The sequence below is a fragment of the Hippopotamus amphibius genome, chromosome 12 (genome assembly GCF_030028045.1).
Source record: "Hippopotamus amphibius kiboko isolate mHipAmp2 chromosome 12, mHipAmp2.hap2, whole genome shotgun sequence".
Lineage (NCBI taxonomy): Eukaryota > Metazoa > Chordata > Mammalia > Artiodactyla > Hippopotamidae > Hippopotamus > Hippopotamus amphibius.
In genome coordinates this window covers 71,103,275-71,122,578 of record NC_080197.1, presented here as the reverse complement: position 1 = coordinate 71,122,578, position 19,304 = coordinate 71,103,275, and the positions used below count along the sequence as shown (strand labels likewise).

Sequence of the window (19,304 nt, the reverse complement as noted above, 5' to 3'; positions counted from 1 at the left end):
ATGTTTCCTGGGCACAGGTATCAGCAGGGCTGCTCTTCCCTGTTCTCTGCTCCCAATGAAAACGTAACCAGCCTCTCGCTTGCCGTCTCATGGGCCTGCCTCCAGCTCGCTGTGCTTTCCAAGGTGATGGCTGACTAATCAAAGATGCTGTGATAATAAATTGCCTAACCACCCAGCCCTGTTGCTTCTCTTCAAGCATAGATTCGATTAGGAGCCTGCTGAAACCAATTAACCAATTAAGTAATAATTCCGTAAGACTTTATGGACTACCTACTACATGCATGGCTTGACATGGCGCAGGAGGCTAAGAACCAAAGATGGAAAAGACACAGCTTCCAGTCCAGCAATAGAGACAGGCCTTGAGGTGAGTAATTACAACTTGAGGCTAAAATGGTCAGTGCTGTAAGACACTTGTAGATAGAATATTGTGGGAGATCAGGAGGAAGTGATTATTTCAGATTAGGGAATCGCAACAGAATTCCTAGTGGAGAAGACGGGACGTTTGCATTGGGAATGTGAGTGGCTGAAACACAGGGTAAGGGAGATGTGCTCCTGAGGTTGGGCTACAGTGATGGCAGCTGGAAGGCAGAGAAGGTGTTGGAACACGGATGGCTGTGGACCTGATTGGAGGAAGGAGACTATGGTGGCCTCAGAACCAGGGCAGAGATGTTTACAGATACGCTCCAAGTTACGTGCCAAGGCCCTGATCTTGGGCAGTGGCAGGAGGACATAAAAGGTAGAGATAGTTTTGAGAGGCTTTTCGAAGGTGGAAGATGATGTCTGTCTTTGTTATTTAATGCAAGCCAGTAGGAATTCTTGGGGTGACAAAATCTGATAATTTTCTGAGTGTGTACTTTGAAGACTCTACAGCATTAGATAATTATAAGTCGTTTCTGTCATTGGCCAAGATAGACTGGATCAGATAGAGTTGAACCACCCTCCTCGTCTTAGAGCTTCCAGTCAAGATAGATCTTAGCCATTGTTTATTTTGAAGATAAAGAGGATGCGACCGAGCTATAAGGTGACCATCAGAGCCAGGGCTGGAGCTCACCTCCCTGTTCTTGGACGTATTTTGAGTACCAGGCGGTCTGTAGACACCCTGTCTGCCTTTGCTACTTCCATCCTCAAAACAATGCTATGAAGTACGTGATGCTATTTTCCTTTTATTGACGTTTTTATTTTTTAATTGAGATGAAATTGACATATAACATTATTGTATTCGTTTGAGGCATACAACATAATGATTTGGTGCATGTAGATGTTGCAAAATGATCGCCACCATAAGTTTAGTTAACAGCCATCACCACACGTAATTACAAACTTTTTTTCTTGGGATGAGAGCGTTTAAGATCCACTCTCTCAGCAACTCTCAGTACAGTACAGTATTGTGGACAGTAGTCACCGTGCTATGCCCGGTACACCCCGGTACACCCCTGGGACTTATTTATCTTATAACAGGAAGTTTGTGCTTTTCACCACCCTCACCCATTTCTCCCTCTATCCTCACCCCGCTACTGCTACCTCTGACAGTAATCAATTTGTTCTCTGTACGTACGAGTTGTGGTTTTTTTTAGAGTCCACATATAAGTGAGACCATACAGTATTTGTCTTTCCCTGTCTGACTTATTTCACTTGTTTTCATGTTAAAGATGAGAAAGCCAAGACTCAGAGGTTAACTCAGTCACCCCAGTGAGTTAAGTGGCCCAGTGGTTAACTCACAGCTCGTAAGTGGCACACCTGGGATTTGGAGGTCGGTCTGTCCCATCTCGGCTGTGTTCTTTACTGCTGTGGCCCGCCGGCTACTGAGTCAGCTCTCTTTCCCACTCCTGACGAGGAGTTGATCTTTTAAAGGAAGGTCAGACATTGTTCTCCTTATTTTTGGACAAAGGTTTGTTCTCTCTGATTATCATGAATTGGAGGTTTGTGACAGCTGATTCTGTGACTTTGCTCACAGTTACACAACGTGACCTTTGGAAGTACTAAAGGCTTTGAGTTCCTTAAAAACTGTCAAGTGTAAGAGGGGAGAACGAACCCAAATCAGAAAATCGCTATCGGGTTTCTCTATTAGGCTTCTTCTAATAATAAATATTCAGCAGTTCTTTCTTCACATAAATAGGAGAGCCCAGGGAAGAACAGTGACCCTTGACCTTGCTGTATCAAGCCTGCAATCTTGGTAAAAGAGAATTTGCTGAGCATTCTGGGTCTGATACTGAGAAGTTGAAGAAAGCAACAGCTTGCTTTTTACCCTTGTGTTTAAGGCCATTTGGACCCAGTTAGGTGGAGAGCAGGGAATTCAGGGCTGTGATCTGGTGACTGGCACTGCTTTGTGCCACCCAGACAGGTTGCCCTGAATGAGTAGGCTCTATGCAGACAGACTGCTTTAGCTTCTGCAATGGCATTTATATTAGTGTTGGGTGGAAGTTGGTCCATTCGGGGCTGAAATTAGTAGACGTGGGCAGAGCAGAACTGGTTTCTCTCTTTTGTGCTCTGTTGTGGGCCTGCTCCAAGGAGGCTCAGGACGACTCACGGTGTCAGCTTACCTGCCTGCCACATCCCCTTTCTCTCTCTACCTGGGAAATAATGGACCCAGTCAGGAGGATCACTCTTTTCCCTTCCAGCTCTAAAATTCTTGGATCTTTCTTTTACGCAGTTGAGTGAACTAGCCACCTGAGCGGCTGTGTTAGGTTTTGCTTCTTTCTTCCCGTATTGAGTAATTTGACACCTGTCCGTGTCGTCCGGTTCTGAGAACACCTTGGTGGCTTTCAAGCAGTGGTACAAAGTCCATAAAGTGCTCAGCCCCTGAGCCCCGTCTTATGCCTAGGTGCACATTCTTTATCTCTTCTGTCTAGAATAATTCTGTGGATTTTGATGAAAGGGCCGGCGTGGCTCTCCACAAGCTCTTATCCGAGCAGGTGTTTCAGACGGTGGCGTGGGCGCTTCCGGCCTTCAGTGTACACAGGTGAGGGCTTCCCCTGGGCCTCAGGGAAAAACCTTTATTTTGCCTGTCTCTTCTCTTCCCATCTTCTGCATGTTAACATTCCTCTGGTCCAAATGTAGCAGCATCTGCTCAACGTCATTTTCTTCCTTTTGCCAAGAAGCAGGCACCCAGCTCTGCTTTCCAGAGAGAGGACAGACCCGGAGCCCAGGGTACCCCACGTCCAGTCTCGATGGCAGTGGCTCAGGGTCCCTACGCTCATCGCCGATTAGGACAAGCCGGCAGCGCTGCGTGACATGCAGCCCGTAAAACACACCTACTTCCTCCCGATCTCACGGTTCAGGAGGAGAGGCCGTGCAAGAGGGTGGAGACAGACTGGAGTGATAGGTGGGGTGCTCTGGAATACTTGCTCCTACTGTCCTTTTGAAAAGCTGCTGTCCCCTGTAGTGTAGCACTGTAATGCGATGGGGGTGTGTGTGTGTGTGTGTTGAGTAGGAAACACCCGTCTGTCTCTTGCTGTCGTGTTCGAGAACATTAATAAAAGGCTTCACCTCATGTGACGGCAGGGGATCACAAGACAGCTGTGGAAGCATTCACAGAAGCAGTGGCTTTGTCTCCTGGCTCCTTTTGAAAAAATTTGGGAAAGTGAGCCGAAGGCCACTGCTCAGAGGGTACCTGGGGACAGCTCCCCTCCCGTAGTTTTATGCTGTTGATGATCGTTGGGGAGTTTGCGCCCAGACAGACCGGGTCGTCCTGGTCGCGGTGGGGTCCGACCCTGCATGACTTACTGCCACTACCGGCTCTGTAGCTGACAGAGTCTGGACTTGCAGCTGAGGATGAACAGCCTGGAAGTGGAGTTCTCTCCATCCCACCGGCCCTCATCTCTTGCACATTTCTCTCCAGCTGAGGAGAAAAGAACAAACCCGTGGAAGGCCAACTTTTAAAGCCAGCTTCTTCTCTAAAACACCGGGCAAAAGTCAGACTTGGTAGAAATTAGAGAGTGAGAAAATGAGGCCCATAATCAAAGATTTGAGATGGATTGGGAGAGTTCCCAAAAAAATAGTGCTCTAAAGCAAGCAATACTTGGTGTGTGTGTTTGAGAAGCTCTTTCTGGTGCCGCCGTTGCTGGTGGTGTCGTCCCCTCCTCGGCACCCTGTGCTCTCTCCTCCCTGTAGGGCGGTCATCCTTCAAGCTCATCCCTGCCAGCCTGAAGCCTCACTCACCCCCTGCTTGGCCACATCCTACTTCCACTGGCACAGCTTCCCAGACTTACTAGGTGTTTAGCAGTGACTCTTTGACTGAAGTTAAAGTGCTTGGAGGGACTGGCTACTTACTACTTACCTTGTGAGGCCCAGGGCAAAAGGAACATGCAAGGTCCCTTGTTCAAAAGTTGTGAAGGATTTCAGGATGGCCTCAGCGGAGCCTCCACGCGGGCACGGGCAGGCCCAGACAAGCACAGGTGCTCTGGAACGAACTGCACATGGGAAGGAGGCCAGCCTCGTGCTCAGGATTGTCGTTTGGAATTAGCAGTCATTGCTCTGGGGGCTACCTGACTCTCCAGCCCTGTGACTGTGAGGGCCCTTGGCCGATCCTTGCCCTGTGATTCAGAAAGAGTCATTCCGACAGGAACTGCCCGGGGTCTGTGCTCCCCTCTCTTTCCTGCAGTGGTTGACACTGGGCAGGGTGCATTTGTTTAGTGTTTCATCCAGCCTGGTAGGGCAGTCATGTGGTTCCTCTGGCATCTCCAGACCTGGCAGCAGACCAGGATGAACTCAAGGATGTTGAAGCTTCCCAAGGGCTGGCCATGCTGCCGCCCTGTCACTGGGCCCACGGGGAGAGGAAGCTGAGCCGGGGCCACGGGGACCCACTTCCCTGGAGTCTGGGATCCATTTGCTCCAGGCAGGAGGCCTGCATAGAAAATTAAGAGGCCCTGCCTGGGTGTCCAGCATCATCTGGATGTCCTTTGGTGAAGAAAATAGGGTCCTTGCCCCAAATTATTTTACAATCTCTTTGGGTAATGTAACACATATAAAAATCCCGACAAACTTGAGACCCGTGAAAGATACTGATCTTCTAGGACTAGAATATGCTGGAAACACTGAGTGCTGTGGACAGGGGAGGACAGAGCTTTTCTTTCCTGAAGGACCAGCTTTTGTAACGTCTCCTGCACTGAGGGTAAGTCACTCACCAGGGAAGGCAAGGAAGGAGCAGAGGCCCAGTGATGAATAAGCCCATTTGCGAGTTTACAGGATGCTGAAGAAAGGTGAATTTCTCCCTGACTAATACCCAGAGGCCTCAGTGCTTCTCCCAGTGAGAGACTTGAGGTGCCATGGGTCTTTGGGGGCGCTGGGGCAGAGTTGCAGGGGGCAGCCTGGCCGGTGAGGCTTGGGGAGGAGAAAGGCAAGTTCAGGCACTGAAATCCAGCGGGGGTGGGGTGGGCACTGGGACAGGAGCAGGCAGGGAGGTGTGGAAGACAGGGATTGAGACCGTGAACCGAGTCTCTTCCCTGTTTCTCCCTTCTGCCTTCACATTGGACCGTTCAAGTCCTTCCCTCCCTGAAATGGAAAGCGGCCAGGTGGTGACACGGAGGGCATGGCTTTGGCTGCGTGGGCACTCTGGCACACTTGCCAGCCCCGAGTCATCCGGGAAGTGAAGGCGTCTCTTCCGACCTCCGCTCCCACCATGACCTCAGGCTTCTGCTGTGCAGGAAACGCCTGCTTTGCCACCAGTGTGAAGCTATGAATGAGACCAGTGGCCGTCTGGACAGATTGGGTAGAGGGGTGGAAGTGGATTTATTAGAGCTGATGGAAGGGGAAAGGTAGGTATCTGATATGAAGGGCTTCTGAGGATGCTATGGGCACATTCAGGTACAGCCTTCGTCTTTCAGAGTCACAAAGAGCAATTAGCACAATCATCCCCCAAAGGTGCGTTGAAAACACTGCCCCAGAGAGACTTCTGTGTGGATGTAAAAAACCTTATCAGTGAGCCTGACTTTTTTTTTTTTAAATTGAAGTATAGTTTATTTACAGTGTTGTATTCATTTCAGGTGCAAAGTGATTCAGCTACATGTATATGTAGAATCTGAAAAATTATATATATGTAATTTTTCAGATTCTTTTCCATTATCGGTTATTACAAGATTGCATAGAGTTCCCTGTGCTGTACAGTAGGTGTTTGGGAATTACCAGGGGCTGACTTGTATAGTGGAAAGAGCATAGGTTTTGGGGGCGAGGAAGACAGCTCTGTGTTCAAATCTTAGCTCTGGCACTTACTAACTCTGGGGCTTAAAGTCTCTGAGCCTCGGTTTTCCCTATAAAATCAGGATAAAAATTTCTTGCCGAGTTGTTTTAGAATTAAGCGGTGATGTTTCTAAGGTAGCCAGCTGAGGGTCCCGCACCCTAGTATATATATAGTAGGTGTCTAATCCATGTTAGCTTTCTTGTTTTCTTATGAGCATGAAGATGAATATTCAGTGAGGTCAGGGAAAGTTAGGAAGTTAATAGTTGATTAGAAAAGTCAACTATTAAAAATGAAAATGGGATCGTCACCTCTGAGCTTTTTCTGGCTGTCATCAAAATTGTCCGTGACCGTAGCATTTTTAAGAGCTGTAATTTAAAGCAGGAATATATCACAGGCTGCCTCTGTATAAATTCTAGAATTTGAACGTTACACTTCTGTGTGCTTGTCGATGGGCTAACACTGTAAAGTTAGGCTGGCCTGACCGTGTGTGGTAATCAGGAGGTGGGGGTGGGGGTGGGGGGGAGGCATGGAAAATTGGAGCCTGTAGATCATCCCTGGGTCTCATTTTAGCCAATAACAATTCTCCTCCCACCAAGTCTTCACCAGAACTGCTAACAAGGAGAAAAATTGACCGGCTTGGGTTTCCTCACCTTTCATTCTCCCCTGCTTATCCTCAGCAGAGGTGCTAATGAACAGTGAAATGGCCAAAAGGTGGGCTGCTCCAGGGACCAGAAGCAAAAGGCTTAAATAATCCACCCACAGGACAATCGGTTTGAATTGCTGAATTAACTCTCTGGGAAAAGAACCGACAACTCCACCTGCAGTGCGTTGTCCGAAGCTAAATTAACACATTAGAGACAAAGCTTTCAAGTTCCCTTTTTAATCCAATGGTAGATATTTCTGGACACCACTCACTGGTGGTGGGTTGCTGTGAAGGAGTTAAAACCATCCTAAGAGTACCCAGGGCTTCTCACCCCTTCCTAGCCTCTTTACGTCACAGGATGGAGTCAGAAAAACCAAATCGACTTCTCTGAAAATAAGGACCACTGAGATGGCTCTCCCAAGCCCTCACCCGAGGCTACTCCCTAAATGGAGAGAAATGGATAATCCAAGTATTTTGACCTTCGCACATGGCCGGGCCAGGCCAGTCCCAGTGAGGAAGAGGTGTTTTATTATCCGCCTAATTTAGCCACCATGTGGAGAAGCACTGTACCGTAATGCGTGGCTGGCGTGGTGCTCACACTTTGATGTTCACCACCGTCACCTAGAGGCCCCTTAAAAACCGTCTGCTGGGCCCTTCCCCTAGAGTTTCTGCTTTACAGGGTCTGCTTGGGACCAAGAATTTGCCAATCTAAAACGTTCCCAGGTTCCAGGGACCACACCTTGAGAACCATGGGTGTCACGGAGGAGAAGATGAACCTGGGAATCAGACACCTGGGTCTGACCCCCCCGCAACTCTCGCCTGATGGTTGTGTGACTGGGTGGTTGGAGTTGACATAAGTGCTCACTATCTATGCTTCCTCTTGTATAAAATACGAATACTGTTATCAGCTGGAGCATTAAAGGAATTAACACACGGTAAGACCTGAGATTATTGCCTGCTGTATCATACGTGTTCGTTGTAGCCTAGCCTGACACAGTTACAGGTCCCTATAACAATGAATATAATGGCCAACATTTATTGAGCACTTACTGTATGCCAGAGACTGACTAAGCACTTTACAAGGATTATCCCATTTAATACACACAAGCCTCTCCTCCTCTTCTCCCTTCCTGCCTCTCTTCCTTCCATTATCCCTTCCCCCCACCTGCCTCCTGTTCTCTCTTGCTCTCCATAATCAGTACTGTAACAACATTAATAAAATCCTCAAGAAAAAAGAAAATACACATTTACTGTCATCAAGTGTGACCTCCAAGAGTCTGGCTATTTGAGGACCCACCCCCTTCTTTGTCTTGGTGTCCCAGGGGGGTACCAGGCGCGCAGGAGGAGTTCGGTGAGCATTTATTACGTGAATCCTGTCATCCTTACAAATCCATCAGGGTTCCTTTCTGGGCCTTCATCCTGTCCTGCTTCTCCTTGACCAACACATTGGTGAGTTTAGCCTCTGCCCTTTCTTCCCCCAAGTGCAGGCACCCACACGCCCAGGCAATGTTACCACATTGCACATCAAGCGTTCCTTTCACTTGGCTGCTACCTGGAGCGAAATGAAACTCTTTCAAACAGGTTTTCCCTGGGACGAGGCCAGATATCCTTGAGAGCCTCCAGGAAGCATGTGGGACCCCAGGTGGAGGGGTGGGGAGCCCACACTCCCCAGAGTCCCTGGAGTGAGAGCTGGTCATCTGAAGTCACCCTGTGCTGTCTCACCCAGCGGAGTTGGTGCTCGCCTACAGCAGCTGCCCCTCCCCCCCGCTACACGTCCGCCACGAGTCAGCCTGGCTCTTGGTCGTGTAGGTAAGTGAGTTGCCAGGTATCACCCAGTTACAGTTGGTTTAAACTCGCCACTAACCTGGGACCACCTCCAGATCGCAAACAGGTCAGCTGCCTGGGTCTCCTGTTACTCCTGCAGCTCAGGTTTCCCTCAGGCAGGTCCTGATGGGGGCTGGTTTTGCACAGAGCTTACCGCCGGCTTTACGTTTTCAGCGTACAGCCTTCTTCACAGGCAGCTCCTAAAGAGGGAGTGCGTCCTGAGGGATGGGAAGGAAATTTCCTTCCACGCAAGGCGTGTTCACGGATCTTCAGTGTTTGGAGCCGATTGTGTGGAGTGGACCCGTACCAGTCAGCGTCGGGGGAAGATCCCCCCGGGGGAGAGTCTGTAAACGCTGTGATGTCTAAGGGTTCATTTTCTCATTGTTTCACTCTTCTTGACCCATGACTGGGTGTTCTAGAAAATGAATTGAGAGGCTACCGTGTGCCATGCCCTCTGCTACGTCCTAGTGGGGGTGGGGAGGAGGATACAGAGATGGACAGGACCTGCCCTTCAGGAGGCCTTGATTTCTGCTCTGTGTGTCAGCAGAGGGTTGAGCTGATACAAGAACCGAGTTGGGGAGGGGGGCCTGAGAAATAATAAGCCTCAGAGAAGTAGGAAGCAAGTCTTCACTGTTCAGACAGTTCACTAAGGCGTTTGTCGCAGATGTGTAGCTAGTCGTGGGACCTGTCTGGCTGTGGGGTCCACGCACCAGACCTTTGCAGCGTTCCCACACTGCCTGTGACTGGCGCTCTGCATTAGCGTGAATCTGGCTGCAGAAGACCCTCCTGATCATGTGACACCAAGGTTTCAGGTGGGGCTACTCCAGCGTCCACACGGATGGGCCTTGTCCTCCTGCTTTGGGTTCTCCAGCTTTCCATCTGGGAAGACTGGAGTCTTATGACCATGCGTGTCTTCTATCAGGAGCTGGCTCCCACCTGCTTCCTGCTCATTTTCCCCGTCAGGTTCACCTTCTGTTAGGGCGTATCTTTTCTCCAGGATCCATTCCCTGCCTGGAATCGGCAGAGAGATTTTAGGACTTAATGTTTCTTTCTTTTCCTTTTTTTTTTTTTTTAAACTCAGTACCTAGTCTGGTGCTAAACACTTACATTTCGTGCTGTGCATATGTGTGGAATAGATTGGACAGAATTCCAAGTTTGAGTTGCAGGAAAATTCTTTTGTTTTGCACTGCACATTGCCTAACATGGGAGAAGGTACTGACAAGGACTTGGCGATCCTCAGAGTTTCTCTGGACTGACATTTGCCTTAATAAGTTTTGTAACAGACCAGGATGGGGTTTCCCTTTTACCTCCTATTTCAACAAAGTTACATGCATTAAAGATCCATCTCAAAGGCAGTATATATGTTTAAAATTTCGGAGACGTGTTCGCAGCCTGAGTTACAGCTTCCTCCTCTTGGTCCCACAGGACTCACAGATACACGCTTCTCTTAGTGTCTGGTTCACTGTGTTATTTTGAGCATGTGTTATCTTCCCGTATGAGTCCCTTCAGTGGCCTCAGGGGCAGGCAGGAATCATGTCTTACCATTTCCATGTGCCACTGTGGATCCACAGTGCCTCTCGTTGGCACACAGTGTGTACCCAGGAAATGTGTATGGGCTCACTGAGTGTACTCGAGAGAAATGCACTCAGAAAGTGATCAGGTGAATGGATGACATGGCTTGTGAGAGCTCTTAAGGGCATTCCGGGTGGCAGAGGTGTGTTAGAAGCAGGGGCGTGAGGGGCTGATGGGACGGGGGGAGATCAGCTGGATCCAGAGCTCACGGTAGTTTCCTCTGGAAACATCATCAGCCATTCCTGGATGTGGGGAAACAATCCACTTGTTCAGTACCCTGGGCCGCAGATGTCAGGTTGGACACCCACCGTGCACACGGCTCGGGCCGTAGGTAGGAACGGGGAAGATGACGTGATTCTTCACGACCTAAGTGGGGACATCATGTAGAAACACAACATAATTGAAAAGTACAGATCAGTTCAGGCTAGAGACAGGAAGGCAAACACCTCCTGTGTGCCAGACCTTGTGTAATTCTGAGGTGGGAGACACACACACACACACGGGACTTCATTTACTCCGCACAGCCTTTCCAGATCGGCATCTATATCTCCAGTTTACAGATGTGGAAACAGATTCAGGGGCCAGGTCACTTGGCCAAGTCACTTGGCTCGTAAATCTCAGTGCCGAGATTTGAACTTGTGGTCGGGGAAGAGGAAGACTCTGATATATGGAGGGTAGGCGGACGATGCATGGTTAGGGGGAGAAGGACGCCAAGCAGAGCCCTGAGGAGGCAGCCTGCCCTGGCGAGTGAGTAAACATCACCGGCATGACAAGCTGTTGAACGTGGAGTTTGTCTGACTCTCCCAACAGGGAGCATCATACAGAAGGAACCTCGTATGACGCAGATGTGCCCGCATCCCGTGCACCCACCCTTTAGGGCCCTCTCCCTGTAGAGGCAGTGTAGCTGAGGGCTTGCTCTTCTACTTGTGGTGTCCGCGTTCCCTTCGATCATTTTACATTGGTGTTCCTCATCCCCCTCATCTGTGTCACGCATGAAGTCACTTGAAAGCAATAGTAATTCTAAAGACTCAGAGAACAAATAAGGGATAAGAAGAGCCAAGAAAGTAGAGCCTCCAGCACACGTGCAGCTGGCTTTCCAGTTATGAGGCTTGATTAAAAGCCTGGGGAACGCACCTGATTTACATCGTTATAAAAAGTGAAGGAAATGGTGTCTCGAATGTTCTCTAGAGGTTGCATCACACGTGTGGGGAAGAAGCCCACGGGCCTGGTAGTCCCCCGGGTGTGTGCAGGGTGCCCCTCAGATGCGCCCCAGGAGCTGACCCTGGTGGGAGAAGGTGGCTCTATTTCCAGTTATGAGCCTTGGTGAGCTGTAAGTCAGTAAATGGGGCTTGTGTAAAGGCTTCTGTTGCCCGTTTACTCCTCCTTCCAGCTGGATGTTCACTCAGCACAGAGAAGCAAATTTAGGATGGACTTTATATTTGCAAGCACTAGTATGTGTCACAAGAGAGTAGTCTACACCTTACAAAATTGGATTCCCTATACTTTGTGGTGATAAAGGAGATGGGGCTTGTTTTGAGACTACCTGGAGATGCCTTTCCAAATTATGATTATGACACTAGTTTTACTGTTGAATTGGATCATAGACATTTATAATGAAAGCAAATCATTTAAACTTACTGTTTTTTGTTTTTTTATAAGTTTATTTCTTTATTCATTTTTGGCTGCATTGGGTCTTCATTGCTGCTCTTGGGCTTTCTCTAGTTGTGGCAAGTGGGGGCTACTCTTTGTTGCAGTGCGTGGGCTTTTCATTGTTGTGACTTCTCTTGTTGTGGAGCACAGGCTCTAGATGCGTGGACTTCAGTAGTTGTGGCTTCTAGGCTCTAGAGCGCAGGCTCAGTAGTTGTGGTGCACGGGCTTAGTTGCTCTACAGCATGTGGTATCTTCCGGACCAGGGCTTGAACCCATGTCTCCTGCACTGGTAGGCAGATTCTTAACCACTGCGCCACCAGGGAAGTCCCTAAACTTACTTACTGTTTGTTAAACATTTGAACCACTTTAAAAGATTTTTGAAATGGAGCCTTTTTACATAGTAACCAGTACACATTCCCTACCTCTTCAGGTCATCAGCCCTACACTCACCTAGTTGTTCCATAGTTGTTATCGATGTTTATTTACAATTTAATATTCTACTTTTAGCATTGTTGAATATCAAGATAGTAATAATATGTAGTGTTGTATGTAGGGCTTTATAGTTTACAAAACACTTTGCATGCATTATCTCTGTGATTTTTTTTGACTCTCTGACATTCCGTGGAACTGATCGGCAGCAGTTTACGGTTCTGTTTCTAGACTGAGTTCTGCTCAAGTGTGAGAAACCGTAACGATCAGCATGAACTAGCTCTAGCCTTATCTCTGTTTCCTGCTCAGGCAGGTAAGATCTGCTAAAGGAAGGAACAGTTGCCAAGTGGCCAGGTGTGCCAGTTCGTGGCCTAGAAGGGGCAGCTGTCAGTTGAACTTTGCCCATGTTTTCCGGATTTTATCTGATCTCTGGGTGTACTCCTGTGGGTGGGAGGATTAGGATCAAAGACCTGTTCAAAGGCTTTGTGCCTTTAACCGCAGACTCTTTCCGCCATCATGGAACAGGTGGGGATCGGGTTGTGGAGTGGTAGGTTTGGGTTCATGCCTAAAAAATGGACTCTCCCAGAATCTAAGAGGGTTGCTCCGGGGCAACCTTCACTATGAATGGAAAGGAGATGTAATAGCAGTAGCTAGTTTCCCATTCCTATTTGGTGAGATTACTTGCAGTTTGTGGATTCTCTGCTTAACCTTGAGGCACTCTCAACAGGACTTGACTCATACCATGGGTTAGATAGTGGCCTTGGAACTCTTGGTTCCTACAATCTTGACCTTGGTGAGATATCATCTTGACCTCTGGAAAGAACTGTGCCCTGGGCTACTGATTTATTGATTCTCCTTTCCACAAAATAACTAGTGTCTTTCAAGATTATTTTCTTGTACCTTACACGCCTGAGGTTGAAGGTCATTTCTTTCACAGTGAAAAAAATAACCATTGCCCTGTGGTGTGCCAGAGGGGAGGGTCAAGGCAGGAAGACTAGCCATCCTGGGTTCTAGCTCTAGGGGTTTTTTTGCTGATTCACAAAGGCATTTAATTTCTTTTGCCCACTTTCTCTAGATCTGCAAAATAGAGAGGGAAGTTCATGAACATTTATATGCTATGGGGGGATCTTTCTGTGCAAACGAGAATGAGTATTGATGCAACCGCAGGACTGGCTGCCAGCTTCGAGGGGTGCATTTTACCCTCTCTGGAAAGAGACCAGCAGTGGTGATAGAAAGCGGGTTTGATTCTGAGCTTACTTTTGACGACGCTTCCCTTACCATCCTTAAAATCACACTCCACCATTTAAGGGAGCAGCAGCAGGCTTTTGGCGAAGCCTGTGGCTTACACACGCTTTTGTAGGCCTTTGGGATGGTGGTGAGAAAACCCTATCCCTCTCTTGCTTCCTGATACCTTGGCATTTGGGAGGTGTCTGGAAGGAAAAGTGTCAGAAAAGCAGCATAACCGGCTCGACAAGTCTTGTATAAACAGAGGAGGTCCAGTAAGGCTCCTGGTCTGGAATTGCTAAACTCAGAGAGGCTGATTGTACTGTGTACAAAGGTACAAGTCACTAAGCCCCCCGGGAGCTCCCAGGAGGCCTGCATGCAGGCAGGACCCAGAGTTCTAGGGACCGAAGGTCCCTCGCAGGCCAGGGGGAGAGCTGAGTTCAGTGACTGTGGACCCTTTGGTGAGGTGGCATTGTTACCCTGGTGGACCGAGTTGCTGGGTGGACATCTGACAGTGCTCGGGCTCTGCTTCCCATGACCCTCCACATCAGGTTCTCCAGACTCCATCCTGCAGGTGCAGATACTGGTGTCGGCAGCTCTCTCCACTCAAGAACATGGCGGGATTTGTGTGTTTGGTTCCATTCCCCCCCTTCTGCTTTGGAGGGTACAGTAATCAACCCATTAGAGTGGAAGTGGATGGAGAGAAAGCCTTTCCCAAGGGTCCTCAGTGGGCTACCATTTACCCTTTCCTAGAAAATTACTTTATATTCAAATCGTGCTCCTAGGAGATTGGAGGAGGTGGGAGAATGCCTTTCTCAAATGTGAGTAAAGGGCAGCTTTAAGCTGTCCTTGTGAGTAGGGGAACCCGTTGACATGCTCCCTGGTGTAATCCCCTCCTTGACTCACATCCTTTCTACTCCATTCTAGGCCGAGTGCCTCCCGTGTATTTGGGGACCCAGGAAAGGGGAAAGTGAGGCTGCCTTTTGGGGCACTCGTCTTTGTGACTGGGAAGAACTGCCCAGGAGAAATGATTTAAATGTGAGGCTTTATGTTAGGGTGGCTCTGTTTCTCCATTGCAATAAGAAGAATCAAGATTAAGTCCAAAACCCAGTTTTTGTTCTTCAGGTATCTGTGATAAATAAAATGAAAATATATTCTCCTTATTCAGTGTTGTATTCTCAGCACCTGTCAGAGTGTTTAACGACCACAGAAACTCTGTTATTGAAAATACAACTAGATGGCTGAATGCATGGGTGCTACTTAGGTGCAAGTATTTTTCTTTTCTAATCATATGGTTTTCTACTTGTCCAAAATTATACATATAAAGAGTTTAGGATGCTTATGGAGAAAAAAATGAGGGCTATTTGTTTCTCCACGATATTTCTATGTGACAGCAAGAGCTGGCTAAACTTCAGAAGTCTTTGCAGGTTTTGAAATTCCCTACTGTTATTCTTAAGAGAGAACAGTTTTTTTTTTTTTCTATCGGCCAATAAGGAAAAGCAAATTTCAGAAAAACATGGGACGGAACAGGAAGTGTTTAGAGGTTTAGTCATACTTGTTAGGTATGAAAAAGCCCCACTGCATTCTCATATTGTTTCTTTTATGGACTTAACACTTCCTACTTTGAGAATACCTTCCTCCGCCAGGGCTCAAAGCTCTCTACAGTCATTAATCTTCATTCTGCTTCTTTTCGTAAAAACCTGAAATGTTAACTACCACCTAGCTGGTGTCATACCAGCTAAAACGTCCAGCTAAGTGCATCACTGGCTTGGTTCTCTACTTAAGGCAGTAGGGGGACTAGTTTGTCCTGGTTTCTCTGGGACTTTCCTGGTTTTAGCCCTGAAATCCCACATCCCAGGAATCGCCTCAACCCCAAGTCAACCAGGATGGTCCGTCATCCAAGAAAGCAGCCATGAGGGTCGCCCTACGTAAAGAGACATCCTTCGGCCTTGCAGTCCTAACCTTCAGCCTGGCCAGGTGCCTTAGAAATGACCCAGAGGGTACTGTGTGAGCAGTGCAGTGCACACCTTCAATGCTACTTGGTAGAAGATTCAAAGCACACAGCCATGAAAGCAGGGAAATTCAAGATAAGTAGGGATATCTTTGTGTCTACAAGTTAAAAATTCTGGTTTCTTGGTTTTGTGTGTGTGTGTGTTTTCTTTCTACCCTTTTTCTCTTTGCGAGAGAATATAGTGAAAAACGAAAACAAGAACTGATCACTACCTGGTTTCTGAAACAAGAAGTGTGATTGCAGATACGTCTGTTGGTCTCAGATTTTCCATCTGAAAAATGAGGATGCTGGTCTTGATTTCTAGGGCCCCTTTCTGCTGAAACTTACTGTGAGGAAAGAAGCAGGAAGTCGAAGGCCAGAGAAGCCAGAAAGAAAATGGACTCCATCTCCTTCACTCAGCTCTGCTCACAAGGAGGACAGTTTCCTTTAAGTATGAAATCTCTCCACTTACGTAGGGCATTTTTACCTGTCATTTTGCACCCCTTCTTCTTCTTCACCTGTTGTTTGAATGTGCTGCTTTTTCAGTGCTGGGGCAGATGTGGGCAGCTGCCCTGGTTCTCTGGGTGTACCTGACACACAGACATCCCTTCCCCTTTCTGCCCCTGGAGGACCTAAAGCAACCCTTGCTCTGAGAACGTCCTGACACTGGGCCTAAGTACATTATCCAAGATGTCAGAATATGCTCTTTTCTATTTAAATTGCCCAACTCTGAGTTTGCAATCACCTTGTGAGACACTAGAACTTTCAAAAACTTTCTAATCTATGTTTTACTGTCTTCCATGAGTCCATGGTACCACTTTTTATTTTGTCAAAGATCCTTACTCCTCATCTTGGGGGAGAAAATGTAGAATCATGGCTTTGGAATCTGACCTACCTTGGTTCAAAGTCTAGCTCCACTTGTTGTGTGACATTGGAAAAACAAATTCTTTTATTTTTTTTTTATTATAAATTAACAAAAAAAAATTTTTGGCTGTGTTGGGTCTTCGTTGCACATGGGCTTTCTCTAGTCGTGGTGAGTAAGAGCTGTTCTTCATTCTAGTGTGCAGGCTTCTCATTGCGGTGGCTTTTCTTGTTGCGGAGCACGGGCTCTAGATGCAGGGGCTTCAGTAGTTGCAGCACGCAGGCTCAGTAGTTGTGGCACACGGGCCCTAGAGCATGTGGGCTTCAGCAGTTGCGGCTTGTGGGCTTCAGGAGTTGTGGCTCACGGGCTCTAGAGCACAGGCTCAGTAGTTGTGGCGCACGGGCTTGGTTGCTCTGCAGCATGTGGGATCTTCCTAGACCAGGGACCAAACTCGTGTCCCTTGCATTGGCAGGTGGATTCTTAACCACTACGCCACCAGGGAAGTCCCTGGAAAAACAAGTTCTTTTAGCTCACTGAGACTTGGTCTCTTCATTTAAGAAACAGAAGGATATCATAGCTTCAGTATCTGGCTCCTCGAAGGTGCTGATTGACCTCTTCATTTTCCCTCAGCCCCTCCCCCTGCACCATGCTCCCTGACACATCACCGTGTTTCCATTCATTCCCTTCTGTTTAATTTCAGAGGTTACAGTAAAGGTGTGTGTTACAGGTGAAGAAGAGCGAGTGCATGGGGAGTGTGTGCTGATTGAGTAAGTACATCAGGCCCTTCTCCTGACAACTCATACTGGGCTACGCTGCCCCGGAATGTTTACGGAACCAAGTGGGAAAGAGGTGTCATTAGCAAGAACCAGTTACCTCCGTGCAAGGAATGAAATGTGCTCCTTGTTCGAGCAAGGCGGGCACTTCCCACGCCACCTGCCCCCGTGCTCTGTGGTAATGAGGAGTTGATCAGTAAACGCAGGTGCAGCTGACGCGGAGGGACGGCCCTCTGCGCTGACCCTTGTAGCAGAGAGCAGGGAGACCTCTCCCCAGCAGACCGCTTGGCGCTCCAGCTGGAGCCACTCATGTGTTCATCCAAGGAAGCAAAGGCGTGTTTTCTCTTTGGGCAGAGCATGGGTAATAGTGTTACGGAGAGTACCGTGAGATCTCTCTCCTCGAGTGTCTACCCAATCCAGAGAGATGGATGGTCTGATCGTTTTTGGACACGCAGACCTAGCAGTGGCCTCTTCTGCGTATTGCAGCACCTTTCTCGGAATTCAGTCTTTTGATTTCCTTTTTCCCCTATTTTTTTCCTGCTTGAAAACAGATGATTTTAAGCTCTCCAATGGATAATAGTTTTACATGACCGTTATGTCTTGTATCACACAGTCCTCCGTGTAATTATGTGATATCTTGAGCCTACCACAGATGGAGCCACCAAGCCATCTCAGAAGTGACCATCTGTGTATGTGTGCATATCTACCCACCCTGAACATTTACCACCACACCAGCATATGTACTTGTCATTGATGCTTGTTAAGCTTTTTATGTGCTAGGCCCTGTGCTGAGTTCTAGTGGATTATCTCCTTCGTAACCTTTGGACATAGATAGAACCAGTGTTATCATTATCCCATTTTATAGACAAAGAAACTGAGGTTTAGGGAGTTTAAATAACGTGTCCAGAGTCATACAATAAGTGCAGGAGCCAAGATTCAAAACAAGCTTGAGTATCTCCAAGCTATAGCTCTTTACTACCACTCTCTATGCTCAAGAATCTTTTTAGAACTGAATGGAGAAATCTAAGGGAAATGAAAGCATGGTCCTTAGATTTTAATGTCTTTTGTGATAACCATACAAAACCTTTCATCTCTTTCAAATGTCATTGAAATGAAACTTGAAAGGCTCCATTTTTCATCTTCTACTTAGAATGGGCAAATGTCTTGGTCGTTTATGGAGTGTGTCCCAAAGGTGGTCCCTTTTAGTGACACTAGCTCCTGTTTCCGAGCCTCCTCCTCCCTTCCAGCTCCCTGTGGACCCGTGTTTTTCTGCTGCCTAGTCTGCCCATCGCTCTGTGGCCATTTGTAGGCCCACCAACATTCATACAGCCACTAACAGAACCTTCAGCCCAACATGGCCACAGATCGGGGGTCACGGACCTCCAATTGAATAAGCCTTAGGCTTCTTGATGCCTGTGTGAGCTAGGGTTAAGGGAGATGGTCTTTGGGATACTTCTTAGTGAGATCAGAGTTGGTGGGTCACCTAACGTGCTTTCTAGACTAATACAGATGGAGTAAGGCTAAAAAAGAGTAGACCGTACCAGCACCCAGATAAACAGGTATATGTGTCTCTTTCAGAGTTTCAAAAGTAGTCACTTAAAAGACAAAACATTTCCTTGAATTGTACACCCATTGCTTGGCATCAAGGAAGAAAGGACTTAGGTTTTGCTGTCTGTAGGCTCTGGGTTCAAAGAGTGGTTTGTAACTTATTAACATTATGTAAGTTATGCAACGTTGCTGAATCCCATTTTTTTTTTTAGTCTTTTAAAATGGGAATTTAAATGTCATGCTTATTTGATTACTGGGAAATTTAAGTGAAATGATATATGTGTCCATTACAAAAGGGTTGACAGTAATACTTTCTTTTCCTTTCCTCTTATTTTTTTCTCCTTTAGACTTTAGGCTCCTTAAAGAAGACAGATTTTTTTTTCTTACTCATCTCCATATTCTCAGCATCAAGCAGTACCAGGCATGTATTTGTTGAATCAAAGGCAAATCTTTCAGAAAGGTGTTCAGCTCATTTGTTCATTCACTCACCAGTTATTAGTTGTGCATCTGCAGTGTACCAGGCACTGTGCTTGGTGGGATGCAGTCAGCAGCACGAACACAGTCTGTGTCCCCACTCTTTTCTAGTCTAGCTGGGAGAGAAACATTTCGCAGAG

The 19,304-nt window shown here is 47.5% G+C and overlaps 1 protein-coding gene across 6 annotated transcripts in view; it reads left to right on the top strand.

The window, feature by feature from the left end:
* ETV6 (ETS variant transcription factor 6) overlaps positions 1-19,304 on the top strand; it is a 238,572-nt gene that overhangs the window by 61,325 nt on the left and 157,943 nt on the right. Inside the window, exons 1-2 of one of the 6 annotated variants that reach the window (XM_057701542.1) lie at positions 269-364; positions 15,833-15,958. The exons of 2 other annotated variants lie outside the window; for them this stretch is intronic. Coding sequence is in view for 1 of the 4 variants with exons in the window: in XM_057701538.1 (XP_057557521.1) it covers positions 278-364 (87 nt within the window). In the remaining 3 variants the exon portion in view is untranslated. Of the gene's footprint in view, positions 1-201; positions 365-15,832; positions 15,959-17,117; positions 17,137-19,304 lie in introns of those variants that run through there. 3 more of the 6 variants (XM_057701541.1, XM_057701538.1, XM_057701543.1) reach the window with 3 other exon arrangements.